At 42.0% G+C, this 21,786-nt stretch overlaps 1 protein-coding gene across 1 annotated transcript in view; it reads right to left on the bottom strand.

Moving 5' to 3' along the window:
* Window positions 1–21,513, bottom strand: part of TUSC3 (tumor suppressor candidate 3) — a 179,744-nt gene extending 158,231 nt beyond the window's left edge. Inside the window, exon 1 of the mRNA XM_075258749.1 lies at window positions 21,382–21,513. Coding sequence (XP_075114850.1) covers window positions 21,382–21,513 — 132 coding nt within the window. The remainder of the gene's footprint in view (window positions 1–21,381) is intronic.
* Between the last annotated feature and the right edge of the window lie 273 nt (window positions 21,514–21,786).

The following is a 21,786-nucleotide window of genomic DNA, read 5'->3' as shown; positions in this document are numbered from 1 at the left end:
CTGTTGCATTTGCTCATTAATAAGTTTTGTAAAATGCTCAATTAACACATTTTGGCTTATTTCTGTGAAAGTCTGTGCTGAAATCAGGGCTATGAAGTCAGTAAACCAAAGCTTCAACTCCAACTCCATGGCTAGAAGCAGAATTCAGTAAAATGCCAGTGGCCAATTTTTATGACAGTAAATATGCAATAAGCTATGCATCTAATTAATTATACAATTACATTTTATTTTGAAGCCGGAATAACTTTTTTTTCCAAATCCAACTGCATCGCAAAATTGGCCCTGAACCTGACTCCAGCTTCTCACCCCTGGCTAAAATGCACTTTCTGGTCTGCCTTCATACGCCAATAAAACACCAAAAGCACCGATTCCCAAGTATGTCAAGGGAGGAGATACAGTTTTACAGTTGTGCTAAAAAGTTTACATACCCTGGCAGATTTTTTGTTTTTTCGGACTTTTTTCAGAGAATATGAATGATAACACAAAAACGTTTTCTCCACTCATGGTTAGTGGTTGGGTGAAGCCATTTATTGTCAAACTTCTGTGTTTTCTCTTTTTAAATCATAATGACAACCAAAAACATCAAAATGACCCTGTTCACAAGTTCACATACCCTGGTGATTTTGGCCCGATAACATGTCCAGAAGCGGACACAGTTGTCCACGGATCTACAGGAAAAAGTAGTTGATCTGTATAAAACAGGAAAGGGATACAAAAAGATATCCAAGGAATTGATAATGTCAGTCAGCAGGGCTCAAACCGTGATTAACAGACGAAAACTCAGGCGCTCTGTAAACCACTGTCAGGTAGACCAACCAAAACTTTGGCTACAACTGCCTGAAAAATTGTTTGAGATGAAAAGAAAAACCCAAACGTAACATTAGCTGAAATACAAGACTCTCTGAACACCATTGGTGTGGCTGTTACAAGATGCACAATAAGGAGACACTTGAAGAAAAATGGGCTGCATGGTCGAGTTGCCAGAAGAAAGCCATTACTGCGCAAATGCCACAAAGAATCTCGCCTTCAATATACCAAACAGCACAGAGACAAGGCTAAAAACTTCTAGAACAAGGTAATTTGGAGTGAAGAGACAAAAATATAACTTTTTGGTCACAGTGATAAATGTTACATTTGGAGAGGCATCAACAAGGCCTATGATGAAGGGAACACCATTCCTACTGTAAAGAACAGAGGTGGATCACTGATGATGTGGGGATGTGTGAGCTTCAAAGGCTCAGGAAACTTGGTCAAAGTTGAAGGAAAGATGAATGCAGCCTTCTATCAGCAAATACTGGAGGCAAATTAGCACTTATCAACCAGGCTGCACATGGGGCGTACTTGGACGTTTTAACATTACAACGATCCAAAACACAAGGCCAAGTCGACCTGTCATTGGCTACAGCAGAAGTAAGTGAAGGTTCAGGAGTGGCCATCTCAGTCTCCTAACCTAAATATCATTGAGCCACTCTGGGGAGATCTCAAGCGCGCAGAACATGTAAGACAGTCCAGGAATTTACAGGAACAAGAAAAATGGGCAGCATTACCATCAGAGAAAATAAAGAGCCTCATCCACAACTACCACAAAAGACTTCAAGGTGTCATTGATGTTAGAGGAGGCAATAAACAGTATTAAAGGGGTATTCCCATAACCCTTGTTCACCAATCTTCAGGCTCTGTGCTGTCTTCACTTCCTGGTTTTCTGGGCACATTGGTGGGTGGGGTTTCACTTGCTCTGCTATATGCTATGTTTGCAGTTAGTAATGAGGGATTGGTTGTAAATGCATTACCACAGTATGAAGCTGATCTAAAAGCCGATGTAGAGGCTAATGTAGAGGCTGATGTAGCAGAGCTTGATTTGAGTCAGCTTGTATTACATACAGAGGTAGCCGACTCCTTATCTCAGCCCTTATCAGCCAAATTCAATTAAACTGGCTGATAAGTGGAAAAGCTGAAGATAGACAGCACAGTAATCCCGGAGCTCTCACCTCCCCCCTCCCCTATCTAAGGAGCTCCATTGCTTGTCAATCCCTCCATCCCCCCTGAGAGCAGGCAGCTCACTTGGGAAATGAGCAGATAAGCCCAGTGGCCATAGAAATGCAGTGTCAACAATGAAGTGAATAAATTAAGATAGCAGCCAAACAAAGCAGTTTTTGGTAAAGCAATGTATTTAGGAAAAGTCTTAAATTCACATAAACTAGCAGTATAGATAGGATCCTTGTTATGGGACAACCCCTTTAAGAACTGGGGTATGTGAACTATTAAACAGGATCCTTTTGATGTTTTTGGTTGTCATTATGATTTAAAAAGAGAAAACACAGGAGTTTGATAATAAATGGCTTAATCCAACCACTAACCCTGAGTGGAGAAAAAGGTTTTGTGTTATCATTCATATTCTTTGAAAAAAGGCCAAAAAACTAAAAAATCTGCTGGGGTATGTAAACCTTTCAGCATAACTATCTCTGGTTTTGTCACAGCTTGAATTGCAACCCTGGTGGCATATGAAAGTTGTTCTTGGTGCTATAAAGTCAGAGATACAGCTATTTGAAATGATGTCCCCAGCCACCTTCTCTATGAAGTATACGTCAATAAAAAAAAAAATGCTGTAATCTACAATAAATCTCATGAGAACACATCAGTATAAGTTCTCCCCTAGACCCTGAGCTGGGAAACAGAACCTCACCTGAAATAAGCGTCCTCAATACAATTATGTGCATATTTTCTTGTACTAATGTATACACTGTCTACTAATAAGTATTTGGACATCCGTGATATCTGCAGTCGTGATGTACGTTACTCCTTCCGCCGTTAAATAGGAAACAGCATTGGCATTAGTCGCATGTAAGATGCCCCGAAAAGCAGAGTTGTCCGATTTCGAGAAAGGGATAATTGTGGGGTACCACAGAAATGGTCGATCCTTAAGAGACATAGCAAGCGAACTGAATTGCCCAAAATTGACAGTGGCCTATGTGATTACGAAGTGGAAGGTGAGCGGTGATTGTCGGAATGTGCCCCGAGTCGGCAGACCCCCGAAACTGGGAGATAGAGACCGGCGAGTGCTGGCAAGAGAAACTGCACCCAACCGATGGCTCACATACACCAGGAGTCACCAGGCATCTGGGAGTATTGTGTCCATCAATACCATCCATAAGGAAACATCTGCTGGAGTCTACCAACTATTGTATATGAATAAATGTTGTTTTTCTATTCTACCACTGGTGTCCAAATACTTATCGGTAGACAGTGTACATGTGTGTGAACACGGCCAATATATATGAAAAGTAGTATAACCATGTAATGAAAATAATAATAATTAAAATAAAATAATTAAAGGCACGTTTGGGTAGTCCATATGACTGGACATAACCATGGCAACTTGAGATAAGATTATATACTTTTTTATAGCTGTATAAAGATAAAGGTTTTTATTTTTATAACTAACCTATAAACAGTTAAACCCCATTAAAGTTATCCAACGGAAAAAAAAACAGAGAAAGCCTATTTTTCTCGATTTCCAGGAAGCCTGACTATAAAATATTTTCCAAGCTGCAATATTAAAGGTTGTTGTTGATGATTAAGCCAGAACAGCTTGAAAAGGCTGGAGAAAGACTATTTCTTTTTATTGCATTTGACCTCACAATCAGGGGGGCATTACACAAGGGTTAAGTGTACTCCTCTTTTAAAGAAATCACTTATTTGCTTCATGAAACATAGAAAGGGTAACTATCTTATACATCTTAAGGTTGTATATTTTCTGGATTTCTGCAGACTGTATGATTTTAGATTTTAAAGACTAGATTCAGGACTATGAAAGGAAAAAGAAAAAAAGGCAATTCACGTTATTTTCTGTTATTTAGTTGAATAATACATAGAAAATCGTAAGAAGCCTTTTTTCCAAATAATAAAACTTGCATGGGCTCATGAATGTTCAGTGATGTTTAAGCTTGCTTGGAATAGACAAAAATATATTCTCAGGAAACGATGCTGAATTCGAGTTTTTTTTTTGTTGTTTTTTTTAAAAAAGATAAATGTTTAAAATAAAAAATATTAAAAGTGATTTTCTCATCTCAGGATTTCAGCTGCCCTCCTGTCTCCTCTCCCCTCCACTTCCTGGTTTTCAGCTCATTCTTGCAGTTATCTCTGGCTTTATATATACAAGTAACAGAACTTATCTAATCCTCAAGGCTCAAAAACTGTATGCTATATGCATAAAGAGGGAGAGAAGGGAAGATTCATCATTCCGACCAGTAGCAGGTCTGTAACCTATGCAACCAGATGTAAACAATGAGGAAAGAGAACTTATTTCTGACATACAGAGCAAGATAGGTAAAGCAATGTATTGGGTGAAAGGATTCAACTAGCTTAAAGGGGCTCTATCATTAGATTTTAGGGTTCTGAGATAAAGATATGCCTGAATAGCTGTTAAAAAGGCTATTCAGGCGCTGCTAGTCGTTTTTAAATAGAACCCCCGTTTTTGTTAACTACCTTTGAAATGGATATAAAAATCAGTCTCTCCGTGCACGGTAGGCGATCCATGCACCTCTTGCTTGTGCTGCAAAACTCCTCCTCCTTCTCCTTATTCAGCGCCTCCAGCATTGCCCTTTCAGCGGTTTCTATTGAAATTTCACGCGTGCGCAGTGCTTCTGCTCCAGCACCATTTTCCTGTAGAGAGCATTGCGAACTAGAGTTTGCGCAGTGGCGCATGTCCTTCCCAACAGTTCCTATTGAAATTTTGCACGTGCACAGTAGCGCTCCTTCCAGAGCACTACTGTGCACGCTCCAGCGCCATTTTTCTGTAGAGAACATTGCAAGCTAGTGCTGGAGGCTGAATAAGGAAGAGGAGTTTTGCAGCACAAGAAAGAGGGTACATGGAGCGCCCACCGTGCATAGAGAGACTGATTTGCAAATCCATTTCAAAGGTAATTAACAAAAACGCGGGGGTCTTTTTTAAAAACGACTAGCAGCACCTGAATAGCCTTTTTAAAGGCTATTCAGGCATTTCTTTATCTCAAAACCCTAAAATCTAATGATAGAGCCCCTTTAAGTTACAAGTCTGAATATGATCCATTCTTTGACCTGAAGATATATATTACACCGCTGCATGAACTAAGGGAAGGTGTACCTACACACTATAAATACTGATAATTAATTTTGACTCTCAGCAATAAAATTACAGTAACTAACTGCATAGTGTGAATAAGTTTGAAGCCTTGATCATTGTACATGAGTACTTGGCCATGGTGGAGATATCCCCTACAATGGTTTACAACTCATGCCTAGCTGCTGGTTTTCTGCAGAAAGGAATGCTGATATTATACTTTAGCAGTTACAATCGCCATTTTTTGAGCTGGAGATATATATATTACCCCAGCTCATGAACTTTTGACAGACAGTAAAAATCGCAGCAACTAACTACATAGTGTGAAAGAGTTTGAAGCCTATTTGCACATGGCTGCGTATCAATATAAACATAATATCTGTCCAGAGTGTGTATTAGGAGACCTCACACTCAGTGGGGTTATTCATCCCTTTTTTTTCTTACATTATACATTTTTTTAATGATCAGCCTTTTTTGACATTTTAATGAATTAATAAAATTTATGTATTATAAATATTATTTTCCATTTCCTTTGCCATTGCTTTTCCTTTCTTCCCCTTTAAAGGGGCTCTATCAGCAAAATCATGCTGCTAGAGCCCCACATATGCGTGCATAGCCTTTAAAAAGGCTATTCAGGCATCGGTAATGTTATATTAAACTACCCCCCCGTTTTAAAAAAATAACCTAAAAAAGAATGTGCTCTACTTACGGATCGTGCACGCTGGGCGGGCATTCAGGGTGTGTCTTCATCTTCTTCCACGCCTCTTCTTCCTCCGATGTCCTCCGGTCCCGTCTTCTTCCAGCTCCTCGCTCGCGGACACTGATATGAAAAAACGGCCTGGGCGCATGCGCAGTAGAATGCGGCTTCTACTACGGCTACTGCGCATGCGCCCCGGCTATCACTGTCCGCGAACGCTGGAGGAAGACGGGACCGGAGGACATCGGAGGAAGAAGAGGCGGGGATGAAGATGAAGACACACCCTGAATGCCCGCCCAGCGTGCACGTTCGGTAAGTAGAGCACATTCTTTTTTAGGTTATTATTTTAAAACGTGGGGGGGTAGTTTAATATAACATTTACAGTGCCTGAATAGCCTTTTTAAAGGCTAGTCACGCATATGTGGGGCTCTGTCAGCATGATTTTGCTGATAGAGCCCCTTTAAATGTAAACTGTTTAAGCGGTGCATGATGAAGGCTAGAATAATTGGGGGATAAATATAATGATAGCATAGTACTACATTATATTACTTCCTTAGGATCAGACATCAATTAAAGTCAATTAAAGATTTGTGTGTGGCAAATGAGAAGATGTGGCAAGCCTAGAGTCCACATGTATCAAGGAGTTGAATGGAATAGCTTTCAGAAGAATACACATTAAAATTAAGCTTTTTAAATAAATAAATAATAAAAATCTACATTTTTCCCTATCAGTATGTCTTTGAAGTGTTGCAGGATGGCAGTATTCATACCCAGGACTCCAGCGCTGCTAGGCTGCAGTGTTAGGGAGCGTTCATACTACCATCGGTGTCCGACAGCTAGTGTCCGCTGATAATGTCCGTTCAAAATCTTGTGCGGACATTAGCATCGGACACTAGCTGTGTCCGTGACATTTTGCATTGATTTAAATGGACATCGGGTGCGTTCTTTTACAGTCCGTGGGTGTCCTTAACTGTCCGTTCACAAAGATGTCCAATTTTTCAAGCGGACAGCAAAACCTGACAGCAAAATCCACCTGAAGAAAAGGCAGCTCGCTTCTTTTTTTCTATCGGCAGTTGCCAGTAGCGGAAAAAAGAACGCTAGTGGTCTCCATAGACCACCATTGTAAAGGGGCGGATTATAACGTGGATTCCGCTGTCACGATCCGCCCCTCTGGCCCCGTGTGAACTAGCCCTTATATGTATTCTAGGGACAGGAGGGCTTTAGAACTTTTATTTATTTTTTTTATTATATTTTTTAAAGCTTCTTTTTTTTTCACTATTCTATGGGAGATTCTATACATTGCTATTGCGGCTGGTCATACCCCCACCACCACCACCCAAAAAAAAAAATTTTTTTTTTTTGCTTGACTCGAGTATAAGCCAAGGGGGGCTTTTAATTCAGCTTATACTTGAGTATATACGGTATATGAAAAAAGGAAATACAACATTTTATGGATTTTTTATCTTAGATAAAAGAGACTAAAGAGAATAACAATATAGTGAAAATTTAACTTTAGTTTTACTTTAACAGATGAATCAACAAAGCTTCTCCGCAGAAATACTCTAACTGTGCCACAGCTACCGAGGTAAAGAGGTTACATTCGCTCCGCCATGGTACGTAATAGAAAAAAATGAAGCAACTTTGTGAATTGTCTTAATTAAAAATCTCCTACGGTTTGTGTGTACAGTGTCTGTGTAGACCTATGCGCCTCCATGGTTACAGACTACAAACTAACCCTTTGTATTGCCTCATCCTGCTGCCACTTATTCCATATGGGGACACCTGGGTGACACCAATTATGAATTCCAGTACAGCTCCCACTGGGGCCTTCACAGAGCTGTTCTAGACTATTTCATGAATAGATAAGCAGAGATTCAGGAGCAGTAGATTTAGCTCTACATAAATAGGCACATTTTAACTTTTAGGAGTTGTACTGACTAACTCAGCCTTCCTAAAGACAGATGGGAGAGTTGAGGAGTTCTAGTTAATGGTGATTTTAGCTGCAATCTCTGTAAGGCCAGGGCCCCATGGGTCAGAAACGCTGCAATTTGCCCAAGGCGGAAACGCCACGGGAAAAATTGCCACGTTTTACAGTCGCTGCAAAGTGGATGGGATTCTTGTGAATCCCATGCCCACTTTGCGGTTAAAAACCCCCAAGCGGACACGCCGCAATTTCCAAAACCACAGCGTGTCATCCCATAGGGTCTTAGCCTAAAAGAGACTGTTATACTGTCAGTAGAGAACTGCTAGAAACTGTTCACACAGTATGTGGATTGCACCACATTTAATGGAGACCCAGGAAAAATGGTCATCCATCCATGCTACTGATCATCCATTCACAAGATAAGTCATCTGTATCACATCAGTCAGGGTTCTACACCTGGACCCACACTGTTCAGCTGTTTTGGCCAGAGGAAGCCACATACAAGTGTATGGTCAGTAGCAGTTCTGCTCCTATTCAAGTAAGGGCTCATTCACATCTGCGTTGTGAACTCCGTTCTGCAGGTTTCCGTTTCCTGCCTAAAACAGAGGCAGGAGACGGAAACCTGCAGGAGTCTCTCTCACCCATTCATTTGAATGGGTGAGAGAGATGTCCGGCCGTGAGCGGCGGTGAGCGTTTTATGCTCTCCGCCGCGAAGCCGGGTTTTATAATCCGGACACAGAGTCGGACATGCAGTACTCTGTGTCCGGATAAAAAAATCCGGTTTCGCGGCGGAGAGCATAAAACGCTCACCGCCGCTCACGGCCGGACCCGGTCTGTGCTTTCCGTCTTCTGGCATGCAGAAGACGGAAAGCACAGAACGGAAAGAAGAACGCTGGTGTGAACCTAGCGTAAATGGGAGTGGATCTGTAGTTCCCATGCACTACTGCTACAATGAACAGAGCTCTGTACACTGTACTCAGCATACACCATAGCAGTGGCATTTGGGAACTGCAGCTCTGGCCCCATGTGAAGCATCTCACTTTGCCAAGCTGTTTGTCACACCTCCTATCACCCTTCTTACCTTCCACTCATGCCCCGTGCGTGCCTGAGTTCATAGGATAATACGAAACAAGCTTTGTAAGTTTTATATATTTATTAACCTGAGTGGGTTGGTACTAGTCACTAACATATACAGAAATACATATCAATGGATGTCAAACAAATTCAAGTAGAAGCACAGTACAATACAGAAGATAAAAAAGGAATACAAGAATAGAAAAGAATAATACCAAAACAAATTTGTAGTCAGTGTCTCTGGACTTCAGCTAGTTAGTCCAGGGCGCTTTCTTCAGTCAATAACTGAGCATGTGCTCATCTCCTTCCCAGAATCAGAACCCCACTCGTCCTCTCAGGTGAGACCATATAACTACCAGTCTTCTCCATGAGTGATGTCATTAGGGGGGAAGCCCAGACCTCCATACTTAAACCCAAAGAACTAACAGTAATAATTCTCCAACAGATGACCATAGTTTCAGGCAAGGGGTCTGATGGGGTTTGAGACACCAAAGATGACACCCTAATTCCCTTTGGGTAATGAGTTCAGTGTCTGGACCTTTTCCCTATGCCCAACAGTAACATGTCTGGATTTGAATTGTTCGTCTTTGTCTTGCGCACAAGAGGAATTTATCGGTGCAATTGTGGATGGTTCTCCTGGGGAAATATTGTCAGAAATCCATATTTCCTTTGTAGTTTTGGCTTCACTCACAAAGTCTGCTCTTTGTTTGTTCAAATGTTCTACCAGTCACCTCTCTGCAGGCACCCCCTGTGGCGATAACTAGTTTAGCACAGGAATGCAAATGGAGACAACAAAATGGTTTGGTTACAGACCAGAAATACCCAATTCCTAAAGCCAAATGGTTTTTGATAACAATCAATAATGCCACACTGTGTAGGAGTAGTCTGAACAGGTGATAACTCACCAAGGCAAAATAGATAACTGTAAAATACATAACCGGGGGTCTCTCATCATCACATCTCATTTACTTGAACACATCAGAGATCTTTCCAGCTGTATACAGCTTCCAGCAGGTGAACAGCTGATCAGTGCGGGGTGACAAGTGCTTGGAATAACATCTAATGCGGCACTCTCTATCACTTGCCATATAAAGTGAGATGCACAACATACTAGGTTTGCCGCCTAGGGCTCCTAATAATTCAGTGTCAGTGTAAACAGGAGCAATATTTCACATCCAGACTGTCTTTTATCAGGCTGATGTGTGCAGTGCAACAAGGACCAACGTAAGATGTCCTTCAGGACCTTAGCATAATAGACTGCATGGCTCGGATGCTGCTTCCTCTACACTTTCAATTTTTGGCGTTTGATATAAGTGATGCCTGTAAATGACAGCTGCCATTGTTATACAGTGTTCAACAGAGTTATTGCTTCATTTTGACACTCATCAAATATGTACAATAGAAGTCTATAGATAGAGAGGAGGAAAAGGAGAGCTCCTCAAAGCAGAGAGATATCTGTACTATAGAGAACACTTGTGGAGTCAGTAGGCCAAACCACCCACTCTTATTTTTACTTAGCCCAAATCCTTCAGAAATGGCTGACAGTTAACGTCAGACAGAAGCAATAAAGTTCCTTTAATTCATTGAAAAGTTAGGGAATTTACTGAATTCCTAAGAAAGTGACTATATAACAAACTATCCACTTAAATAAGTATATAATATGTCAAACATTGTATAATATATTTAAACATAATGAATAAGTTTATTTTAAAGCAAGAGTCGATAACTTTTTTTCCCCCAACTCCAGCCAAAATTGGTCCGACTCCTAGGGCTGGGCAATTGATTGAAAAATAACCAAAACTGACCGAGAATCTGGATAACTAACATGAGTCTTTGCATGTCAATTATTTAGGTTTGGTTAATACATTATTTGCAAGCCTTTGCTTCCAGTTTCATTCGGACCACACACGTCCAGTGCAGAACTGCTGTTATACTCTGGGGTATTTACAGACCCCAAAGAATAATGGTGGCTCATGGGAGGTGACCAAACTGTGCTACTCACCTACACGGTGTTCCTGGTCTTCTTCAGGCCTGCTGAATGATGTCAAGGTCACAGGTCTCAGTGGTTTGATCCCTTGATACCACACTATATAGCAGCCATACTGGGGTACTGCACGTGAAAAGGAGCAGTACTGCGGTAGTCTCACTATAAAGTGGACAGCACCCTCTGCTTTTGACACCATCCCCGGTATCACTTCCGGGGCACGGAGGAAGCAGGAATAGATAATCAGTGCAGATCAGATACCAACAGCCTATCCTGAGTGTAGAAAAACAACTTTAAAGGGAGCCAGTCACTAGGACGCAGCACATCACCCAGCAAATGTCAAATGTACTCTCTGAAGCAATGATGGTGTTGCTGTTAACCTCTTTGGAGCAATGGAATGCCCTCTTGGCTCCAGGGAACTCACCCGCATATTGACCTAAATTGTGACATATCAGCAACAGAGGCACTAATTCACAAGGGGAAAAACATACTCTGACTCAGGTGAACACAACCTACCCATCTGCAAAACTGGGTAAATATGCTGGGCTCTGGTGACAGAATACATGCGGGTTCACATCTGCGTCCGGTCTCTGGTTTAGCCAATCCAGACGGTTTCCATCTTCTGCCCCCGCGAAACTGGACAGGAGACGGAAACCTGGCAGTCAGTTTTCAAACCTATTCACTTGAATGGGTTTGCAAAGTGACCGGCGACCGCCCATGTGTGTCTTCTGCCTGTCCGCGGTGAAAATGTTTTTTTAACCAGACACAAAGTCCGGCATGTCCAACTTTGTGTCTGGCTAAAAAAAACGGTTTCGCCGCGGACAGGCAGAAGACACACACGGGCGGTCACTTTGCAAACCCATTCAAGTGACTGGGTTTTGAAAACTGACCACCGGGTTTCCATTCCCTGTCCAGTTTCTCAGGGCAGAAGATGGAAACCTGCTGGATTGGCTAAAGCAGAGACCGGGCGCAGATGTGAACCCTCCCTACCTTTAAGCATGCTCAGTCCTTTTTTACCGGTCGGAGATAGATGCTTCCAGAGCTGCCCAGCAGCAGAATGCTATCCTGTTCTTTTGCAAGCTCTGCACCTTTATGTTGGAGTCCAGAAAAGCAGATGTCAAAGACCTTGTTTCTATTAATGATAAATGGCAGCAGAACCCACCAGAATACAGTATTAATTTACCTTATATCTACACCTTATATCGACCAAATAACAAACGGCCTACAATAAATGTGCCTTTCCAGTAATATGGAGCGGCTGTGATATTACTATTATTATACATAATTAAGATGACATGGAGAGTATTTAAATTAACTACATTTGAGCCCACTGAAGTTAGTCCTTGTGACGGAAGATGTCTTGCCTTGGCAGAACACTTCTCCTCATAGCCAAAAGCAGATTGCTGGCATCTTACCCAGTAACATCACACAGCTGCAGTAATCTGGCTCAAAGCAGGTGTCCTTCTATACTACAGAATTCACTACCTTCTGGATTCAGGTATAAAGATCTACGATAATCTGGGTCCCGCTTGTGGCCAAGAATTGTAACACTAAAAGTCCGACTAGAAGTGCAAGACCCAAACCCTACGGCATAACTCTAGGCCCTGCAAATATGTTACCCAGTAGCGGTTTAGCAATCTATCATTCCTAATAATTCCTAATAATTCTGTCCTGGCTGTAATAAAAATCAGCTGAATTGCTGGTAAACCTATGATAGACTTGTGTTATACACATAAGAGGTGTCAGACTTAAAGGGAGTCTGTCATGAGAACTCAGAATATCACTCTGCACAGATACGTAGGATTGGGTCACCCGAAACAAACTTTGTTTGTGAATTAATGCCTCAGTTACCAAGATATCGCCTTTTTTAAGCAATATACAAATTAGCTCTTTGGAGCAATGAGGGTACTGACGTTGCTCCAAAAACACAGACTACAGACTACAAAAAACAGACTACAGAGGCATTGCTTTACGAAGGGAAAACAACGTTTGATCCAGGAGACCCTAACCTATCTATCTGCGGAGCTGGGTGGACATGCTGGGTTCTCGTGACAGACTCCTTTTGAAGGGAACCTGTCAGGTTGATTTGGGACACTAAACCATCAAGGGGTCCTTATAGCCCGGGGGTTTAGTATCCCAAATCCTCCAGTTTAGAGATGACCGAATACTATTTGAAACTACCATTTCGAATAGCACACTCCCATAGGAATGAATGGACGCAGCCGGCACGCAGCCGGGGCCGGCGTCCTGCCACTTAACCCCCTGGGCGCCAGCCGCTCCCATTCATTCCTATGGGAGAGTGCTATTTCAAATGGTAGATTCGAATAGTACTCACTCATCTCTACTCCTAAATTCATTCATTCTGTGCCTGCATTTAAAAAAACAAAAAACCTTTTAACTTACCAAGAGTTGAGTCTGATGAATCTCACCAGATTCATCCTTGGTGCTCCCGCCACGGACATACACCTTGGCTTCACTGCGCAAGTGCTGGAGATGGCTTCATTGAAGAACTGCCCCAGTACAAGGAGTACAGCGGCAGGGAGAATATAAAGCTTTTTATTTTTATTGCGGGCACAGAAGGCTTTATAACAGCGCAATTTGGGACTCTAAACCTCCAGGCTATAAGGACCGATGGGTGGTTTAGTGTCCCAAATCGCCCTGACAGATTCCCTTTAAGGAAGAGGGCAGAGCAGCATCCTATATCAATGATGAGACATCAAACTCCATATAGACACCGCACCTACCGTAAGTTGTGGTCACTGACCACAAATCTGCTGTAATGGAATGGAGCAATAAAGAAGCCAATGAGCAAGCAATGAAGGAAATATATTGCAGCCAACCATTACTTGTATACACTGGCATATTTCAAGGATCACAAATGGAGGGTTGCTTTAAATTTCTATTCAATATTATAGACTTAAAAATAAAGTCTCAGTGCAAGGTGTTATTGCTTGGATGTTCTCTAGTACAATGTCTATCTGTTCTGAATAGGAGAATGACATTGTTCTTTAATGCAGACCTTTCATTTGGCTCAGTAACTCCTTTTGTGTTTTATTGCCAAGTGCATGATGCATTCTGCAGGAAACAAAAAGAACAATGCTCTCATGGAGCGCAGTTTGCCTAGGAAAAGAGCAGATTATCTCCTGTGCCATGGTCTGTTGTACATCACTTCACTACTTGATATATTACAGGACACAGTACACTTCTATTATATCCTCTGCTAAATATGGCTTTAGTTACCAGCATGCCTAGTTGAAGAAGGCTCAAAAGCCATTTAAAGGGACCCTGTCACATGAAGAACACAGTCCTACCTACAGGCAGCATGCTATAGAGCAGGAGGAGCTGAGCAGATTGATATATAGTTGTAACAACATGGCGGTTAAAGGGTGAAAAACAAGGAATCTGCTGGGCTAGCGCCCTTAGAAGTGGCCCGAATCCCCTGGCTGTGACAACAGTTTTCTGGGAAAATATTCAGCTTGGATTATTTATATTCTTTATCTTTTTATGCTTAACAACAGTTATCTAGTCATGTGGGTGGAGCTATCAATGACTGACAGCTATCTTGTCTTGTATGTCATATATGTGTATCGCCGTCACAAGATCTTGGAGAAGTAGTTGTCGGAGATTAATGGCAGCCTATGTTTTCTCTGAATCTGGTTACAGTGCAACTTTGTTCAAAGCCAAAACTTCTACCAGGACATGGCGGCAATGCTATGGGGGGTAACGGGGGGGGGGGGGGGGGGTGGCTGAATGGCCCAGAGAACACCCTGCTGTAGTGAATAGTGAATCAGGGTTAACAGTCGTTACCTTGCGCCACTTTTACTTCACAATATCATAGTTCCAGTCAAAAATGGAGGTTAAAGGGCTTGTCCAGGATAAACTAAGAATCAACCCCTAAACTAAACCCCCTCCCCTCCCAACTTCTAAATTACTTTAATTAAAAGAAAAATCTATAATTACCCATATCCCTGGAGCGGGCATGTGACCACCCCAGGGACACTTTCTAAAAATCCAGTGACATTCCGCTTCACCGCTTCCGAAACAGAACATCACCATTAATTCCCCTCCCCATCAATACTTACTAAGACTTTCTGTGTCCGGGAAATGACTCCTCCCCTCTTCCTTTCTACTAGTAGTGGGCGGATTAGGTTAGCTAGGGAGACAGGGGAGGGTGGAAGGGGTTAGTAATGGGCAGGATCACTAGGCTAGTGTGACAGGGAGGGGGAGTGTAATGGAGTGAGAGAGGAGCGGGGCTGAGTAAGAGGGGACTAGTGTAGAAGCTATACAGGAAGCTGCACAGCAGGAAGTTAACACTGAGTAAACAAAGGCAGAGGATGCCAGCAGCAACCAAAGACACCCAAAAATCACTCCAAACACTGCTAAAGGTAAATGGGTGTACTTATTAACCCATTACTTACACTAACAGACCTGTCTAAAAAAAAAAAAAAAAAAAAAAAAAAAGATTTTCTGCCTGGAAAACCCCTTTAACCCCTAAACCCCTTTAACCCTTTTACAGGGTCCACTTATATAGCAGGATGCTATTTCTTTTCACTCTTCCCTGATTCTTACTATAGTTCTATAGCTACCCTGGAATGCCCCGCAAGTCCATTCCTGGGTTGCTGTATTTGGCCTATGCAATATAGATTGTTGGTCAGGGAACCTTCATCATAGATATGGGCAGAGCTGTGGAGTTAGAATCAGGAGTTTGGCCTATCAACTTACTGCGCAGTTCTTTCTTCACAGAAACGGATATCATCTGCAAACCTGTAGAGGTCTGGCAAAGTGGGGGTCAGCCCCTCGCAGGTAGTCTGGAATTACTGCCTTAGCTAACCAGTGACAACTTCTAACATCTGTACAGGCATTATAATCATGAGTAGAACCTAATTTATGCAATATATTACTTCTAGAAAGAGTTATGAGGACATGCCACTCCTGTGTTGAGCTAGTCTCTTAAAGGCACGGTGGAAAACTGTACATGACTTTAGTGCAGGAAAATTGTGGAATCTCTAAATTACACTTGTAGTTTATCTATTTATCTATCTAAACCCGCCCATAAACATATTGTAATGTAACGTCCTGATGATGCATACTGAAGCAGACTCATGGTTTAATTAACCAGAAATATTAATTACTCTGCCTCATTCACATGCCCATACATTATTCTATATAGGTGGCACCAGTTAAAAATGTAACTAAAAATTTACGGTCTGTGTCTTTGCAACCACTATAGAACGTATGTAATTTAACAGAGATTTAATAGGAAAGTAGAGGTATAGTCCATATTACACAGGCCTAATGAGACCTGACACAGCAAGAAAACAACATTACTGGCACAACTGCAATAGGAAACAATAAGTAATGTACAGTTGATGTAGCGCTTTTACATAACTTCTACGGGATTGTCAGAAGGTTACACAGTGCACCAAAAACATTGCTGCATTTTTTGGCATTATAGACCAACTACTAAGTGGTGACACAGTAAACATATTGTAAATAATACTGTAAATGTGAACATTTAGACGTTTGTGTTTGTTACTCATTCACGCAAAAATGGCTGAACGGATTTGGATGAAACTTGGCACATAGATAGTTTGTAACCTCGATGAAATGACATGTAAATGACTTCCATTAAATGACAGTAAATGACATGGCTTCACAACTGTTATGAATTTATACTCATATACTATATTAAACTGCTCTTGGCAGCAGCTTATCTCAGGTTCTGATAAAGCCAGGTCTGTTATCTCTCTGTGTATACATTCAGCTAACCCTGAGTCCATTGTGTACACGCATATGTATATTATCTGATCTGCCCCAGGTAGTGCTGACACACTGGATGGGAAAACACTTTTAATCCAAATTGGCAGTTTGCTACTTTTAAACATGTCCGGAAAAAGTAAATCTAATTTGTGGCAAAATTCTAAAACAATGAAAGCTATGAACGTAGCCAGAAGTCACAGAGTTCTCCTCCAGCGGAGCTGAGGGGTATCATTGATGCCAACAACACACTCATTATATGGAACAATCGCGGACACAACGCAAGGAACAAGACCAGCAGCAGAGCAGCTTGAGAGCTGCCGAAACACCAGAGCAGGCGGATCATCAACGCCAACAACACGTTCATTATATGGAGTCCCAGCGAGCTGCTGAGATGCCGGATCAATCACAGGCACGGTGTGAGGAACAAGTTCAGCAGCAGGACAGCTTGAAAGCTGCCGAAACACCGTAGCAGGTGAACTATTGATGGCAGCAATTTGCTGAACACAGTGGGATCATCGATGCCAACAACATACAGACGAAGTCGCGGGCAGAGGCCAGTATGCCATATTTATCAAACATTTTGCTAAATCTGGGCAATTTAAAGGGAATTTGTAAGGTCGATTTGGAACATTAAACAATCCACATATCCTTATGGATTAGGGATTTAGTGCCCTAAATCATCTAGTAATAAAGCAATCTATACATTTTATATTCACCCTGCTGCTGTTTTCCCCTCACCGATGCAGTCCTTCACTGTAGCCAGAGCCTTGGTTGTGTGCATGCCCTGTACCTCCAGCAATTGCATGAAGCCAGGGTGAACGTCTTCAGAATTTTAAACCCCCTGCCCGTTTTAAAATAAAACTATAAAAACATATATGTAAATGATACTTGAACGTGCACGCTGGGCGGTCGTGCACGATCCGACGTCACCTTCGGTCCCATCTTCCTCTTCTTTCTTCTTCCAGCGACATCCTCCTGTCCTGGCTCTTCTCCGCCTTCATCTTCTTTTCTTCCGGATATGAAGACGTTTGTGAGCATTCTGTGCATGCTGGCACAGTTCTAAGGATACTCAGAACTACAACAAAAATGGCGGCGGCACATACGCAGTAGCGCTCCCGTGCGTGCGCAGTAGCGCACGCACGGGATTTGAACACAACCCACCGGAAAAACAGAAGATGAAGGCGGAGAAGATCCAGAAGAGCAGGACATCGCTGGAAGAAGAAAGAAGAGGAAGGAGGGACTGAAGATGACGTCGGATCGTGCACGACCGCCCACCATGCACGTTCAGGTATGATTTACATATATGTTTTTATAGTTTTATTTTAAAACAGGCAGGGGGTTTAAAATTAGATTAGCAGTGCCTGAATAGCCTTTTTAAAGGCTATTCATGGATATGGGGGGCTCATACAGCAAAATTTTGCTGATAGAGACCCTTTAAGACTGTCTAGTTTAAGTTTGTAGTGTCTAATGCTGAGGCCCCACGTTGTGGAAACGCTGCTTTCTTTGTTGCAGATTTTGCTGTGGGCTTTTTTTTAGCCAAAGCCAAAAGTGGCTATGGAGGGAGTGGGGAATATCTAGAAAGTTCTTATACTTTTACCTTCTGTTTTATCCACTCCTGGTTAGGGCTAAAAAAATACAGCAAAATCTGCAACAAACAAAGTTGCGTTTCTGCAAGATGGGAGCTCTGCTTAAAACTTACAAATCTGCCCCTGTGCTCTTCTCAGTGTTGCAGCTGCTGATATCTGTTAGTCAGTAGGGGTCCTGGATGTCGGAAACCCACAGATTTGTTAACAATGATCTAAAAAAACCAATTCAGGCTAAGGGTATGTTCACACATCAGTATGCCATCCGTCCGTTTGAATTCAGTTTGACACTTCAAAACGGACTGATGCACACACTGATTGTATACTGACACCTTTTTATGCTGATAGCAAATGTTCTCCATCCCCTAGAGGACAGATAAGGGGATTAAAAGTAGCAATTGTAAACAGAGTAGAGATAAGGAGGACACAGGGGCATTTATTATATCGCCTTATCTTTACTTTGTTTACAATTGCTACTTTTAATCCCCTTATCTGTCCTCTAGGGGATGCACAGGGGATGTAAAAATCTCTACAAGACCAGTCCAGATACCTGTGTTTTTTTGTTGTTTTTTATTTTTAACATCTTTCTTCTATTGAGAAATGTGTAAATTGCTTGGAAATCTATCGAACATTGCTTGCTAAGGTTTTCACTGCTTAAAATGCTTAGGCTGCATTTACACTCTCTTGCCCACTTTGATCCATCAAAAGATCAGAACAACGTATTGAAAAAATGACAGAAAGAAGGATGCCGATGGAGAAGTGTTCGTTTGTTTTTAACAGTAAAAAACTTTATAGTGTGTTAACCACTTCCAGACCGCCCATAGACTATAAACGTCCGGGAAGTGGTTGCCTAGTTCTGACAGGACGTACCGGTACGTCCAGTCAGAACACAGCAGCTGCACGGAGATCGTGCAGCTGCTTTCAATAGGAGCCGGCTGTAACTTCAGCCGGAGCTCCCAGAGAGATGACAGGGAAGATTTATTCCCTTCCCTGCCATCTTGATCGCTGTGTATACAATGCTCAATGAGTGCTGTATACACGGCTATGGGCGCCGCCATGATGCGGCCGCCCTCTGACCCAGCGATCACGTGATCCACTGGGTGCAGCGTCTTGCAAGAGCTGCTGGGTCCTACAGGACCCAGGTCAGCTCTGTATACTGCGTATACAGCGTGCAGGAGGCTGTATTCCTCCTGGAACTGAGGCTAAATGTACCAGCCTCAGTTGCAGGGGAAATCAGCCTCTGTAACAAAAAAAAAAAAGTGATCAGATGTCCCCAAAGGTCTCTTATTACCTTATGGGGACACAATCTGAAAAAAAAATAAAATAAAAATATAATAAAAAAGTTTTAAAAAATGTAAATAAAATAATAATAAAAAAAATAATAATACGCTAATAAAACGCCGTTATTAAAGGTTATAGCCCCACCCCCGACGACACCATACAAAATAAAAATTAACATAAAGGAGAGGAAAAACTATTTTATAAAGTTTCTCAGTGACACTTTGTGTTATTAAATAAAAAATAATAATAAATTGAAAACCAGACACAATTTCCCTCCTATTATGTTTATATTTTCCCGGATATAAAAAAAATTAAAACACAGTTGAAAATAAAAACAACATAAAAATAAATCCCTATGCGTCCCCAAAAAAAGACACAAAAATTAGTTGACTGAGACATGCGAGAAAAATGTTACAGACCTCAAAACCGCACATACAAAATAAACCTAAAATGTGTCTGGTCCTGGAGCACAAATTGGTCTGGTACTAAAGTGGTTAACTACAGGACCATGTCCTCAGAAGATAACATACAACTATGGACCATGTGGACCCAGCGGCCTTACTACTGTGTTTGTGAGGGGGGATCACTATCATCTCTGGATGTAGAAATACAGTAGCAGCAGCGAATATCTAAAGATTATATTTACTCATTGACAGAGAAGAATGATACAGATTGGCCATAGGCTGTGAGCAAATTAAAGGGCTTTTCTAGGCCCAAATGTATTTTTCATATGGACACCCTATCCAATTCATAGGCCTTCAGTAGCTAGTCTGTAGTATTACCCAGACCCCACACAGATCAGCTGTGCTCTAGAGGACAGAGGGTGCAGGCTGCTCTTACTCAATTCCCCAGAACCACTGCTACAAGTCTTGGATTTGATAGTGTTTCAATGAAATGTCAGCTTTAAGGCATCTTGCACACGACCAGGTCAGTAAGAACAGCACATGTAACACATGGATTGGTATCCGTGTGCCATATGTGATTTTCACTGACCCAAACACTGAAATGAACGGGAAGAGCTGCAAATATAGACAGGTATAGGACCTGCGTCATATTCTGCAACTCTATACTAGTCTGGACATACGGCAGCAAAAACTACCGTATGTACTAAAGTATGCACCCACTCATTTGTATGGGCTCATACACTGCATTTCTTGCGGCTATGTGTCAGTGGCGTATACAAGGACCGCAAATTATGAAGCATGTCCTACTCTTCTCCACATTGATGGCACAGACAAGTGTAGGGGATCACACGTGTCTTCTTTCAGATCATGATTGTGGATGACATGCGGACATGTTTTTTGTGGGCTTTGGATAAGTATTTGCAGACAGTAAAAATCACTATGGCCATGAGCAGGAGGCCTAGAAAGGTCAGTAGCTTTTATTCACATTCAGCGTGACTTTTGTGATATTCCATGTAGCCCTCGCCTGAATTGTAGGTGCAGGACTTAGGCATCATTATGTCTCATCTCTCTGCTTATCTAGTTAGGATGAATTCAGATTAGGCGGTTTTCACACCTTTGTTAGAATCCTCCATTGCAAAATCCATCTCAGAATCTATCATGCTGTGCCGGAACAATGCCAGCACTCCTGAGGGAGTCCCAATGAACCCCAATTAGAGCTGTCATTGGCTGCTAATGTCCATCATGTTAAGAATCTAGTATTTCTAGTATGTTCTGCTCCTATAATGGACCAAAACAAAGAAAACAAGAACACCAATGTGAACACTGCCTTATAAATCCATCTTCAGGCAGGAGCAGAAGCTTCCTTATACAATAAAAACCATACAGGATAAGTTTTATTTCAATGGAACACTTGTATGGGATATATGTTATAGCAGGAATTTCTCTGGACTTATACTTGAAGGCAGTCTGAACAGAGCCTTATACACCTAGCTGTCAGTAATACCGCAGCAGTACACTGTCCTGTCCATCCTATGACTACATAGTGCACAGTATATCTGTATTATCACATGAATACCTCCTTCTTCTTTTGTCCTCCCCCGATCTGCAGGCACAGGACCAGGATGAGCAGATGCTGGACACAGGCTCTCATGCTGTACGCCATGACTGTGGAGCTCAGCTTCCCCATCAGCACCTGCTCTGCTCTCATCTGCTCTCTCATTGGCTGCTCTGTCAGCCAATCAGCGCCCAAGGACGACGCAGAGCATCACTGGTAATGTAGTTCTCTGTGTCCGCCTGGACTACAGCAGCTGGAAGACTGGAGGATTGTGTGATCGTGTGTCATGTGTTATAATGGGATTAGTGCACAATGGCTCCTCAGCAGAGCAGTGATGTGTCATATCATCCGCACTGCTCCTCAATGTGTTTAGTGACGTAGATTAGGTCTTACATACGAATGTGGATGTGTTGTGTAATATGTATA

This window comes from Leptodactylus fuscus, chromosome 1 (assembly GCF_031893055.1).
Source record: "Leptodactylus fuscus isolate aLepFus1 chromosome 1, aLepFus1.hap2, whole genome shotgun sequence".
NCBI classification, from domain to species: Eukaryota; Metazoa; Chordata; class Amphibia; order Anura; family Leptodactylidae; genus Leptodactylus; species Leptodactylus fuscus.
The sequence above is the reverse complement of the archived record's forward strand: the minus strand, read 5'-3'. Positions and strand labels throughout refer to the sequence as shown.